Genomic DNA, 14664 nt, shown 5'->3' with positions numbered 1-14664 from the left:
GATGTAATTCTCTCAAAAAAAATATTATAAAAATTATAATGTCATATATTTTTAAAACAGTATTTTTAAAAGAAGTGCAGTTAAATAGAAGTTGACTTATTAAAAATACAAACTGTAATATTCACGAAAATACATAAAAAATATAGACTATATTAATATAAAATATAAAAAATTAAATGCTTTAGATATTATTAATCTAGACTTTTTTTTTTTTATGAACTAAACAAAGCTTAGAGAAAAGAACCTATGTACGGGTGATCGGAGGAATATGTAAACACACCCATCACACCAGCGAGAAACCAGAAATTAGATTCTATAATTTCTGGTGATTGCAATGTGTCCTAAATTTTTTTTTAATTATTCATATTTATACATAATTAAGAGGCCATGCATTGGTGGCGTTGTATATAGAAATGTTTTGGGGTAAAGCACGTCCGTATTATAATTTCTTTTTCTCAAGCAAGTTATTTTTTTATACTTTATAATCATAATATTTAATTCCATGTGCATTACGAAGGAGTTTCAATTTTCATGAAAGAATTGTTTAGAAAGGGAGGTACTCACAATTCAAATGTAGCACCTTTTTTATTTCGGTTGACTAAACGTCAGTCTATTTTAAAAAAAAATAAAATAAATTTGTCAAAAATTTTATTTAACAAGAATTAATTTAATACAAATCAATTATTGTAATGAAATTTACTTTTTAGAATAGGTTTTTCGATGAATTTTCAGATCATGGCTTCACAGGCCAAAATTATAATTTTACTCAATCGCTATAGATATATTAATTGTTTATTGGTAATTATTTGAGAGCGATTAATTTTTTTTGAGAGATAACAGTTTTACAAAAAATTTGATTTATGAATTATAAATTTTTACTCGTACATTATAGTTACAGTTATAAATAAAAGCTAAATTAACAGTGATAACATTGTTTTTGTGTTCCAATCACAAATTATACTTCAATTTTAACCTAATTTTTTAATTTTATGATATTTATTATAAATAAATTCGCTCTGCAGGGCTATTCATAATTTATTATTATTATTGTTATTATAATAAAAAGGTTCTAGCAATATTGAATGTTTGAATTGGTTGACTGAGACTTGAAAGACCACGTGTGGCAATTTATTAGCCCTCCAGAAAAATCCAATCCAATGGACTACCAAACCAATTCATTTAATAACATTCAGATATAAAAAAATTAGTCAATAATCAGTAACATTTTTAAAAAGTCCACTTTTGGAGAGTTCGTTGGCGGTTTTTGCCCAACCGTGATGGCCATGCTAGTTACAGAATTTGGACCTAAACGTTTTTATTTTTTATTTTTACGAGAAATGTACGTATATAAGTTTTCTCCTGCAGACTAATATTCTTCGTATGAGGACGTATACACTCACCAAATGACCCCAATTTCAAATGCTCCCTCGGTTTTTACATATATGAAAAAACATTGTATCATACAATATAATTTAAGAAAGTGAATTGGTTATAATGATCATATCTAAAAATAAAAAAATTAAATTAAAATACTCTATATTAATATAAACATGCATTAATTATTTTTGTAAATGTAAATTATGAGGGGTGATTTTAAAAATGTGTAATAAATGCTTATTAAAATATGTAATTTTACTTATATAAAAAAATAAGTAAAAAGTGATAGTTTTTCTTATAAATAGAAACAAAGGGAGCATCAAGTACTCATAGAGAGAAAAAAAGGTTAATTTTAATTTTATTTATAGAAAATTTTATTATTTACTATATTCATTTTTACTTTTATGTCTTTATTAAATGTTCTGAAAAAATATTAAAATAATTATTTTTGTTTTCACTGGGGGCAAAGATGGAAACTTATAAAATTTTATAATAGAATTAATAAGGTTTTTTTTTTTTTTTGTTACAATGAAATATGCTAAAAGTGACTTTTAAATAAAATTAGAAGACTATGTCATAATGATAGTTAATTTTTTTTTATACCCAAAAGTTTAAATGAGTTGGGTTTCACAAACTTATATCTTTAGACTTAAAAACTCATAGAGGTACTTATAGAATGCACATTAATAAGGTTTTACATTGATAACGAGATTTGAATCCAAAACTTTATGAGCTAAATCAAATATTTACCAACCATATCAACCTCACTTATAATGATAGTAAATTTTAGTAGAGGACAAAATTGAAAAGTTAAACATTTTTTAATTGAGAAATTAGTTAATCTTTATAATGAGACCAAAGTGACTGCATTCTTTTGAGGAAAAGTTTTAGTCAACCCCTTGACCCAATATAATTTCAATCAACCCTCCCAAAACTTTAAAATTTCATTGTACATTTGAAAAATTTAAATGAAATTAAAGAGCTAACTTAGATGATTTTATTGTTTTTAGTAAAGTTAGGTGTATGAATAACTTATGTAAGAAAAATAAATAATTAATACATGAAAAATAAATAGTTGATGTAACTACAATGAGAGTTACAAATTGATAATAGTACTATATTATAATGAGAATTGTAAATTCTACCAATGTTAGTTGTTCATTTTTCTTATATAAGTTTTTCAACTTCACCAAAAAAATAAAGTCATCCGAGCCATTTTTTTAATTTTATTACAGTCCCCAAATATACATTGAAATTTCAAACTTTTAGAAGATGTTGACTAAAATTACACTGGATTGACTGAAATGTTTCCCCTTCTTGGGGGGCGGGGCGTGGGGAGGCGGTGGGGGAAGACTGTTTATTATTCATAAATGATATCCTGTAGTTATGAAAAGTATACCTAGCTCTCATTTATCGTATGAAGTGTAAGAAATACTTCGGTTGTTTTTCTTCAAGACTTGATTAAGATTTTAGAACAATGATTAAAAGAGGGAATACTTAATGACTGATTAAATTGTAATCATAATTATCATACAAATGGGTGGTGAAAAAATAAATAACATCATACCTTAACTCAACTTAAAATCTCATGTTTACAGATAATTCATCTTTTATATATAACATACTCTCTTCATTTAAAAAATATAAAGCATTTTAATATTTTAAAGTTTAATATGTTTTTTTCAAAAACACCCCAAATAAATAACTCATTTTATATTTACTTTAATGTAAAATATCTTATTAAATGAGTAAATATTAAAAGATGGTATTAGTTTTAAAATAATTAATTATTTTATTGAGAGTAAAATTTAATTAAAAATATTTTATATTTTTTAAAAGAAAGGAAGCACTTAAGCCCAGCGTTAGACTTCATCAATGAAGTAGCATCTCTATGATGGCAATAAAATGATCGAGCGTACAAATCATAATTGTTAAAGGAGCACAAGTGGCACAGAGGCATGAGCAAGGAAACACGCACTACCTTTTTTTGACCGTAAAGAGGATGCAAATTGCATTAATGAAAGCAAAAACAAAGGTTCAACAGTACAAGGAAGTAAAGACTGAAACGAAAGTACTTAAAAAAAAAAAAAACCATAAAACAGCAACAGAAAAACATAACCAGATATTTAAACAAGTTAGCCAATTCCTTCCCTGTCAGTCACTACATTCTGCTGAACTAATTCAGACGAGAATTGATGAACTGAATCCCTGAGTAGAAGAGAAGCTGGAGGAGTTGGTGGTAACAAAACCAGACCTGATGGTCGCAACTCCCTTGAAGCCTGAGCAGCCATCGAATCAGCAGCACGATTCCCATCCCTGGGAACAAGAGAAAATGATAGAAAACTCAGACTGTTATTTCAGTCAAATCTTTTAGAATGTGATGGCATTTCCATGCACGCGAATGGTACTCTCTGGATGTCAAAGCCCTATAGAGAACGGCGCAATCCATCTCCAAGGTAACCTTAACCGGAAAAAAAAAGTCAGCTAATTCCACCGCCTTCTTCACACTCAATAGTTCTTCTGCCGTGAATCTTGAGCTTTCTGAGATTCGATCCATCCAACCTTGAACAAAACAGCCCATAGAATCCCTACACAAAACGCCCAGACCTGCAGCTGAAGTGAACTTACGAAAGGCCGCATCTTACTTAATTTTAATCTCACCCAAGGGAGGTTTAGTCCATTCAACTTCAGAGACCGGCAGTCTGTTAAGAGATTCTGGAGGGAACAGACCATTATTTTTCCAAAATTCATTGATCATACTGTTGATTGTTTCAATAATCTCCATAGGATCAAGAGGCAAATTATTGAAGATGAAATCACACCGCATTTTCCATAAATTCCAGCCAAAAAAAAAAAAAAGTCACATACGCCATAACATACTCCAAATCCTCAATATCCAGAAACAGCATCCCTTCAAACCACTTCATAAAACTTTGTATAGCAGCAGGGTTAATAAGAATACTTAGTGGACTACCAAACCAAGCTGCCTTTACCCAAGTACAAGTTAAAAAGCATATGTTCAACAGATTCAACATCATTAAAGCATATAGGACAAACAGGACTATGACCACATCTCCTCCTATTCATTCCTTCATTTATAGCAACAGCCTTAGAGAGAATTCTCCAACAACAACAAGCCTTTATCCCACTAGGTGGGGTCGGCTACATGGATTGCAAGACGCCATTGTGCTCTATCATTTATTAAGCTTTTAGAAATATTATTAATTAAGAGATCACGTTCAACAACTTCCAAGAGTGTTCTCTTAGGCCTTCCTCTACCTCTCTTAATCGGACTCAAAGTTATATGTTCCACTCTTCTCACTGGTGCCTCCCTTGGTCTTCTTTGTACATGCCCAAACCATCTCAACCGATTTTCTACCATTTTTTCCTCAATAGGTGCCACCCTCACTTTTTCACGTATGTGCTCATTTCGAATTTTATCTTTACGTGTATGTCCGCACATCCATCGTAACATTCTCATCTCTGCTACTCCAATTTTATGCTCTTGCTGTCCCGTTAGAGCCCAGCATTCACTACTATATAACATTGCCGGTCTGATAGCAGTACGATAAAACTTTCCTTTAAGTTTATTAGGCACCTTACGGTCACAAATAACTCCTTTAGCTTTTCTCCAATTAAACCACCCAGCTTGAATTCTATGTGAAATATCTCCACTGATTTCGCCATCATTTTGAATAATGGCTCCCAAATATCTAAACTTTTCCACTTGAGGTATAATTTGATCTCCCAATTTCACTTCCAAATTATTTTCGAATAGTCCTTTACCAAATTTACAATATAAATATTCCGTCTTACTTCTACTCAGACGAAAACCTTTCGACTCCAATGTCCTCCTCCATAACTCAAGTTTGCAATTAACCTCTTCTCTTGTCTCTGCTATAAGAACTATATCATCCGCGAAGAGCATACATTTCGGGATTTCCTCTTGAATATGTTCCGTCAAAACATTTAAAATCAAGTTGAACAAATAAGGACTCAGAGATGATCCCTGATGTAGTCCAATCTTTATAGGAAAATCCTTTGTTTGACCACTAGGCGTTCTTATACTAGTTTTTACCCCCTCATACATATCTTGTATGGCTTTAATATAAGCAATCCGTACTCCCTTTTTTTCCAACGCTTTCCAAAGCACTTCTCTTGGTATACGGTCATAAGCTTTTTCCAAATCAATAAAAACCATGTGTAGATCTTTATCTTTACAACGATACTTTTCCATTAATCCCCTTAGTAGATAAATTGCCTCTGTAGTTGATCTACCTGGCATAAAACCAAATTGATTCTCAGAAATACTTGTCTCCAATCTCAACCTGTGCTCAATTACTTTCTCTCACAATTTCATTGTGTGGCTCATGAGTTTAATCCCTCTATAGTTAGTACAATTCTGAATATCTCCTTTATTTTTATAAATAGGAATTAATGTACTTCTCCTCCACTCATCAGGCATTTTCTTGGACCGTAAAATCACATTAAATAACTTAGTTAACCATCTCACCCCTTCTTCACCTAAACATTTCCACGCTTCGATAGATATACAATCAGGTCCGTTAGCTCTACCATTTGCCATTTTCTTAAGAGCTTCCTTTACCTCCTTATCACGTATTTTTCGATAGAATGACAAATTTTGTTCTCCTTCACCAGTTACTAAATCCTCCAAGTTACTAGATGAATCCTCTCCATCATTGAAAAGTTTAGAAAATAAGTCTCCCATCTATTTTTAATTTCATCATCTGTAACTAAAATTCTTCCCTCTTCATCCTTAATACACCTTACCTGTTCTAGATCTCTTGATTTTCTTTCCCTACTCTTGGCAATCTTATAAATATTTTGCTCTCCTTCCTTCGTCTCAAGGTTCTTATAAAATTCTTCAAAAGCTTTGGAACGAGCTTCACCCACAGCTCTCTTAGTTTCCTTCTTAGCCATACGGTACCTCTCCCAATTTTCCTCATTGTTACACAAATGTATGGCTTTAAAACAGTTCTTCTTATACTTGATATTGTCCTGTACACTATTATTCCACCACCAAGACTCCTTATCTCTCGGACCAGAACCTTTCGATTCTCCCAAAAACTACTTTTGCAACCTCCCGGATCTTTTTAGCCATATCCTCCCATATGATGTTAGCACTTCCCTGAGAATCCCAAATTCCTTTATCCAAAAGATTTCGCTTGAAAATATCTTGCTTCTCACCTTTTAATTGCCACCACCTAATCTTTAGTGTTACTACTTGTCGACGTTTTTGGATTTTACTCATAATACACACATCAAGGACTAGGACCCTATGTTGTGTCGTTACAGCATCTCCAGGGATCACCTTACAATTTTTACAAAGTTTTCTATCTGTGTTCCTAACCAAAAGAAAATCAATCTGCGACCTTGAGGCTCCACCTTAGAGAGAATTCTCCAAATAAAAAATTTGACCTTGGGATAATCCTTTGACTTCCAGATTGTTGCCCGCAATCTGTTAGCTACCTGTGATGATGTCTCTGTACCAGCCACAGCTCATTCCAGTTCTGTCCCCAAGTCTTTTGTATCCTGCTCGAACCGATTACATGCAATTAGTATTACCAGCCCACACAAGTTGATCTACCTTTCGTGATGGAGAAATAGGAATTTGCAGAATTAATCTCAATATTCCTGGTGCCACAGAGTCTCCAATTTCATGAACATTCCATCTTCCGTCCTGTATTAGAGTAGTTACTGGCAGAGACTCATCCACTACAGTTTCTTTTTTCTGCAATAAATACTTATCAGCTCCAGGAATCCACGGATCCTTCCACACTTGAACATAATTTCCTCTCCTTATTTGCCATCAGAGGTCATTTTTCAAAAACTCTCGTCCACATAATATACTATCCCAGATCCAAGAAGCCTTTGAACCTCTGACCGCAATCATGTACATTGGAATTGTAACTAACAAATCAGAATCATATCCATAAAATGCATAAATATTCAATCTACACAAAAACACTGGTCATGGATGAATGATATGGATATTGAGGATTCTAAAGGCTTATAGGTTAGGGTCAACTTCTTTTGAGGTTCCATTTTGACTGATTCAACATAATTTTGTACTAGTACAATCTCATGTATGAATCGAAGTGGCAGTAATAACCTAAAGTGTCAATGTCACTATAATAAATGATATATTATAAAAGTAGAATCTATTACCCAGTTATGTTAATGTGCATGCTAAATTTGTAAATTTTCAGTCACTTTGTCCCCCTTTTCTCTTCCGAACTCTTTTTTCCCATTTGAAAGAAAGGTTTCAAACCCGCATGCATTGCTCAGGGGTTGCTCTAGCTTCAATCGAATTCCAAAATTGAAATTATTTCCTTACTTTGGACAAGCTTGCACGGCCAATACAGATCAAAAGGGACAACTAAGTAGATCTGCAAATTACTGAAACATGATAGGTTACAGCATAATAGAGCTGGTGATTCCCAAAAGATTTGTTTGTCATTTCCTAAGGCTTGCGTTAGACAATCTAGGAAGGGAGGTAACTTAGAGAAGACTGAGACCAATGGTCAAGAGGTTTATTTGAAGGTTTATAACTGTAAGATTCAAATGATAAAAGAAAAGTCAGGTTAGGTGTAGCCTATGATATGAGTAGTGTCAATAGGGGTAATGACTACTTTTGACCCTTTAAATATGTAGCTTCGTGCTGAGGGAGGAGGACTTCTTTTGGAGAATTGTGGTCAAGTGAGGAGAGTTCTGATCTCTCGAATGCCAGATTAGGGGTGGAGAAAATCATCTTTTCTTCATCATTTTATCTTTCTACTTTAGTTTGTATTTGTGAGAGGCTTGTGTTCGTGCTGCTGCTCAGAGGGTGTAGTTGATGTTGTTTCATGCTCTGTAATTGCCATCTCAGTGTAGTTTCGGTCTTTATTTTGCTTGTAATCCCACTCTATTATTCAGCAATAGTAATTTTTAGTTACATTTACAGTTTATTTTCTGGTTTTGCTTGTTTTTAAGCTTAATATAGTAGAGAGTTCCATCACAGCACATCTGGTTTCCAATGGGGCAAGGAAAATGAGGTTTTTATTCCTACCCACTATAATAAGATAGTTATTTTTCCCATCGTATGCATCATATTTCAAGCAATATTGAGAACTTATCCACATAAACTCTGCAGCCAAGTGGCAAACATGTTGAAATAGGTAAACCTTTAGATAAGTAAGGGATAGATTCTCCACAGTAAGGCAGCTGAGCATTTGATATTTTACTACATTAAATAGATAAATGAATAATAGGCTGATAAGGTGATAGTGTTTTTAAATGACAGGCCTATTTGATTACATACTAAAATAACATTGCTTAAGATAAGCAGGGTGCGATGTGAATAATAATACTATCATTTAAAAGTAAAAATAATATAAACAAGTAGTTTTCAGCCTCTGACATCAGAGCTCTCCTCATATCACAAACTTTACAGTTCTTCCAAGGACAAATTTCTTACATCCGATGAAATGCTTTATCCAAAATCACAAGCACAAGTCTGGGAGATGAACTAAGGACAAAGTACTGAGTACACATGGAATATAAGTCAACAGCAACAGCCATTGATGTTTCTTAATCAACACTGTTGAAACTACACATGGCATAATGTGACATCATGGGATTGTCCCGTGAACACGATAATGATCACTAAGATGACATGTTAACAGGATAAATGAACTATGTACATTAGAAACCTTCACTCAAACTTTAGTAATTAATTAATGGCTTATTTCAAGCGAAAACTTTCAAAAGAAAGGAAAAAATATTTGTTGGGGGGGAAAAAAGATTTCTCACCACTCTGCTGATTAAGTAGTCTACAACGTCAAGATGTCCATTAGCAGCAACCATGTGAAGAGCTGAATTCAAACATTAAGGAAGCAAAGTCAGGAACACATGCAAAAGTTCATCCAATATGAGCATTTTTTTTTTCCCAATAATTGTTCTTATTTTGTCCTCTGAAACTATTATTTTCTTTTTTTCCACGTGATGCTATAATTCTTTTTCTGCTAATTGATTTTCAATTGGAAAAATCAAAGTTTCTAGTATAACCCAAAATGTTTATTCTTATTCCAAAGATATTAACAATTTCCATACAAGCTTTGTGGTACCACCAGCTGCTAGCTTTAATATTTACCACAGCAACATAACCTCCATCTCTTCAGCATTTCAATTTTATGCTCTTAACACTTGCTCCAATTTTATAAAGCGATATGAAACGTCTATATGGATAAGGAAGTTACAAATATAAAGCATGCTGACATGCCAGAACAGTATCTTGTATAATACATCTGTTTCATATGATTTCAGGCTCCAATTCTATAAGTTTACAAGGAGCACAGCAGCATGTAACTCTTGGCTTCCCTATGCCTGGTTAGAACAATTAAAGAAGCGAACTTCATCATTGAAGCTGCATCTCTATAATGGTTATAAAATGATCCTAGTTTACAAATTATAGTTCTCAAAGGAGCACAAGTGGCACAAAGACATGAGGTGCAAGAGCAAGGAAACAAACACTAGCCCACAAAATTGTAACCAACAAATGAGAATCATATCCATAAATTACATAATATTCAATTTACTAACAAATATTCAATTCTTTTCTTTTTTACCTTTCACCAAATTTGAAATTCTCGATCATCCTTTAATATTTGAAGTCAAAAATAGAAACATTAAAGGCAAACAATTTAAAACAAAGAAGTCAATAAATAAATCTTAATGTGTTTTGGTTTATTTAAGCTTGAAAATGTGTGGTGTAACTCCTGTGCAGGCAGATTGAATCATCAAGTTCCCATTGAAATAGGATCCAATTCACAGGTTATTTCTCAATTCATTTGATCCTCTGAATTTCTTTTTCCTCTCCAAATAATCAGTCTTCCTATATGATTTCATTTATTTTTTTCAATTACTTACCCAGATTTCTTTCCTAATTTACAAATCCTCTTGTCTTCTAACTTCTTTCTTTACACTGGCAGAATTCAAAAGGACTGTTTCTAGATGTGCACAGAATTCATCTTTTTTTATAAATTTGATAGTAATAATTAGGCAACTAGTTTACTTCCAATTATTACCCAAAGCCCACCCTACAACTTACAAGAAGGAAAACATTGCACATGTGCGACCAAAATTTTGCTGTCAATAACTAAGTTAGAAATGGCCTTACCTTCATGATGCCACAGGATAGTCCACCACCGCATCCCATTCTCCTTTCTGGTCAAAGTCCCGTTCTCCTTCCTTTGATAATATTCTCTGGTCACTTTTAGACCTGACACATTACAAAATTACATGAGCAAGTGAATCATTGCAAGCCTGCAAAATCAAGACCTAGGAACTATGATTCTCAAAGAGAACATGTCCAACCTTCATATATGGATGTAAAACGAGATGCTAATATGTCCAAATAGCTTCTACCATAAAAATCTTAGAATTTGTCATCTGGAATAAATCCTCTTTGCAGCATCTCTTCATGAAAGCGGAATGCCTCTTTCAGGTTGTTTTGAGAGACATGCCCATTTATCAATGATGTGTATGTTGATCTATCAGGATTGACACCTTTGTCAATCATCTTACGCAAGACCATCTCAGCCTCTTGTATTTTGCCTCGCCTGCAATATCCATTAAGAATTGCATTGTATGTGATAATATCAGGTAGTATACCTTGTTTTTCCATGCTATTAATGAAAATGAAAGCTTTGTCCAAATTCTCTTCCCTTAGAAAAGCATTTATTAGAGTATTGTATGTGATACTGTCAGGTAAAACTCCCTCCAAAATCATCTTGTTCAAGAACTCACTTGCCTTTGATGCATCACCAGACCGACAATAGCCCTTTATAATGGTGTTGCAATTAACCAAGGTCGGTTTTATACCTTTTTCTACCATTTCATCCCACAACCTGAATGCTTCAGAAACAAGACCTAAGCTGCAGTATCCATTTATCAAAATGCTAAATGATATATGGTTAGGAAAAATTTCTCTGTGTATCATGTCATACCACAACTCCTTTGCTTTTTCCATTTCACCCATTTTGCAGAAGCCATCCATCAACGTATTATATGTCACAACATCAGGCTTTAAGTTCCTTTGAGTCATAGTCTCAAATAAATTAAGCGCTCTTGTCATGTTTCCATTTTTACAATAGCCATGAATGATTGTGGTGAGGGTGAAGAAATCAGGAAAAATCCCCCTTTCCACCATCTCATTATATAGCTCATCAGCATCAACAAGCATATTTTCCCTACACAATCCATTCAGTATAGCATTGTATGCAACCACATCCATTAGACAGCCCTGCTCTACCATTTCATTTCGCATCTTCAAAGCCTCAGACATTTTTCCACTTTTGCAATACCCATCTATAAGAATAGTATATATAACAGTATCAGGAACCAACCCAGCATCCTTCATTTTCCCAAAATATGCCAAGGCCTGGTCAGAGTATCCATTCCTGGAGAACCACGCTATAAGTGTGCTAAAGCTAAATAAATCTGGAACAACTCCATGCTGTGACATTTCCTTAAAAATCTTTTCAGCTTCAGAAATATTATCCTTTTTACAACTTTCAACAAGCAATGTATTAAAAGTGGCAGTGTCAGGGTTCAATCCTATCCTCAACATCTCATAAAAAAGTTCCTTTGCTCTCACATAGTTTCCATTCTTACATAAGCCATTGATAATAGCATTATAAGTAAAAAGGCCAGGTTTCAACCCCCTAAGCTTCATCGAGTTCATTAATTCAAAAGCCTCTTCTACAAGCCCCTCACGACAGTGTGCACTGATTAGAGTATTGTATGTTACAGAATCTGGAAAAAGCCCCTTACCCTCCATGTTCGTCAAGAAAATTTTAACTTGGTCCATTCTGCAATCTTTGCACAAAGCATTAACCATAATATTTAGAGTGTATACATTCATCTGTGTTCCACTTCTCAAAATATCTTCATATATATTCCATGCCAAATCCATCCAACCAACCCTCACAAGAGCACCAAGAAGAGCATTACAAGCATTTATAGAAACACAAAATCCCTTACTTCTCAACAAACGAAATGCCTCACAGCCTTCTCTTAATTTCCTCGCCTGAACAAAAGTCCTTATCAACAAATCAAAAACAAAAGAATTGGAACCACAATTGACGTACGTTGAAAGCAAGGACTCGACAATTTCAATACGTGAAGCGCCACTCCTCCTTATCATTCTAAGAATCAAAGCCTGGGCTTCTGGTAGCATCCTACAACGAAATAAAATGTGAATCATTGCACTCAACGAGCGGGATGAGTGCTTAAAATTTGGACAATTTACCATGATTATATTGACAAACTTCTGACCCAGGACCAAGTTATCGTGACATCGATGAAGAACTTCAACCACAATTGATGGGTCTGAAGCACGGAAAAGGTGATTGCTCAGTGAATTGAGATTCCCTTGCCTCAAACTCAAGAAAACTTTTTCCACCAAAAACGCATCAGAAAGAGAACTTGAGGAAACTGATTCTTCGTTGAAATTTCCCAATGTCTCGTGGGTTCGAGGAGACCTGAGGCCACAGCTAGTGTCCGTAAAAGAGGAGAAAAAGCAGAAGCGACGCGCAACTAAGAGCTGGCCATAAGTACGAGGCTTTGTGCAGGCTGTGCCAACATCGACAGCAAGGTTATGAAGCAAAAGGCGTAGTCTCGCCATTTGAAGAGCTTAGGCAAGCTTACTTTCTCCAGGATGAACGATGCAAAATATTAGAATACGAAGGCGAAAGCAAACTTGCCAAACGCCATGGAAACACGCGGGGATGAGCCAAAAGTTATCATAATAATTCAACCACTCCCGCGATTACCTAATCCCCATTCTAGCAAGCACTCCCGCGATTACCTAATCCTCCAATGGAACTACCAACCAGAAATAGTTACTGAACTGTTCTTCCTTGTGAATCCTTGGAATCAAGTGGAACACCAATAGAAGCTAGGCTCACAAGATCATTCATCATCATATCGTGCAGCCTGTTAAACAAATAAAAGTTCAGAATGTAACATTCATTGCTGATGAATCAGCATGTTTCATAATATATGGGGATTTAACAATGAAGAAAAGGAATTATCGGTTGTTAACAATGAAGAAGGCGTAAGCAAGGCTAAGAGAAAGTATCTGATCAGCGAAACTCACCTCAAGCAAGGCATCTATATTCTCCTCTGTCACTTCAGTTGGAGCATTCTGTGCAGTGTTTGGCGCCTCCACTCCCATTGGCGACACATCAAGCAGGAATAGCAAAAGCCAGTGGCGGAACCACTTTTATGTGAGGGGGCCCCCACCTCTTCTCACGTGTGACCCATGTGTGTTATGGGTGTCCAAATATTGGACATGGCTTATGTGAAATCTAAAAATGATTTTCCTATATTTTTATTAAATGAGGACAAACATAAAACATTAATACCAATTTAAATATAATTAATTAAATAATTAAGAGATAAAAACAAATTATATCTTTTTAATAGAGAGAGTATATTTTAAAAAACCGAAGTGGCGGGCGAAGAATGAGGATGATTACGATAATTTTAAGTTAAAATCATGATCATAATTCATAAAATGTTGTATTAAATTCAAAATTGAAAAAAAAAATTCTTCTTGCCAGCAATCTCTTTCTTATCTCAAATTATAATTATATTTAGACTGAATTAATTTTGATAAGAAGAAACGTATGCGTAATAAAAACACATTTTGTATTGGATAAATAAATAATTTTCTTTTTTACAATAATCAAAACATATTTTTTATAATATTAAAAAAATGTAAAGATGTTGGCTAGAAGTAAAGATGATAGAAAGTAGAAGTTAATTTATCATTTGTAACCGAAAAACAACAAGAAGGAACCAATCTTAATAAATTATAATTGACAAAAATCAAAATTGATTTTCTAGATCAAAACAAGAAGTGTTTGAAACGTTGTTTTCTATCAAATTGAAGTTTGACCCCGACGGCAAAAAACGGTAGTGAAAATGTCCCAGTCATACATATATGTATGTATGTATGTATGCATGTATGGAAAAACACCACATTTAAACCCAGCATTTTACTCGAATTTTAATGTAGATTCTTGCACTTTATTTTTAGTTTTTTAAGTTCCTGCATTTTCTTTAGTCAATACATTTTTATAAGAATATTGACGTAGCACAAAACAGTATTAATAATATTAACATGCCAATTACCAATATTAGTTTGTGATTATTTGTTAAACTAATGCTAATATGAAAATTTTAATAAGAATAGTCAGAAACACCAAAAACCGCGTGAAC

General features: G+C 33.7%; 1 protein-coding gene across 3 annotated transcripts; it reads right to left on the bottom strand.

Moving 5' to 3' along the window:
* Positions 1-3354: 3354 nt before the first annotated feature.
* On the bottom strand, positions 3355-13671 carry LOC129301224 (pentatricopeptide repeat-containing protein At5g01110-like). Of its 3 annotated transcripts, none has more exons than XM_054939795.1 (6): positions 13538-13671; positions 10753-13374; positions 10556-10657; positions 9190-9251; positions 6784-7277; positions 3355-4485 (listed from the first exon to the last, which is right to left on the bottom strand). In XM_054939795.1, the coding sequence occupies exon 2, from the start codon at positions 13061-13063 to the stop codon at positions 10814-10816; it is 2250 nt and encodes a 749-aa protein (XP_054795770.1). In that variant the 5' UTR covers positions 13064-13374; positions 13538-13671; the 3' UTR covers positions 3355-4485; positions 6784-7277; positions 9190-9251; positions 10556-10657; positions 10753-10813. The 3 variants fall into 3 exon arrangements, with proteins under 3 accessions (XP_054795770.1, XP_054795772.1, XP_054795771.1); XM_054939797.1 differs by lacking the exon at positions 13538-13671 and having other exon boundaries at positions 10753-12617; positions 12689-12823; XM_054939796.1 differs by lacking the exons at positions 3355-4485; positions 6784-7277 and having other exon boundaries at positions 8735-9251.
* Between the last annotated feature and the right edge of the window lie 993 nt (positions 13672-14664).

This window comes from Prosopis cineraria, unplaced genomic scaffold (assembly GCF_029017545.1).
Source record: "Prosopis cineraria cultivar Desert tree isolate PC_DT_omini unplaced genomic scaffold, ASM2901754v1 PC1967, whole genome shotgun sequence".
NCBI classification, from domain to species: domain Eukaryota; kingdom Viridiplantae; phylum Streptophyta; class Magnoliopsida; order Fabales; family Fabaceae; genus Prosopis; species Prosopis cineraria.
The sequence above is the reverse complement of the archived record's forward strand: the minus strand, read 5'-3'. Positions and strand labels throughout refer to the sequence as shown.

Coding starts and splice junctions, on each gene's coding strand:
- LOC129301224 (XM_054939795.1), bottom strand. CDS start 13,063: ATGGCGAGACTACGCCTTTTGCTTCATAACCTTGCTGTCGATGTTGGC.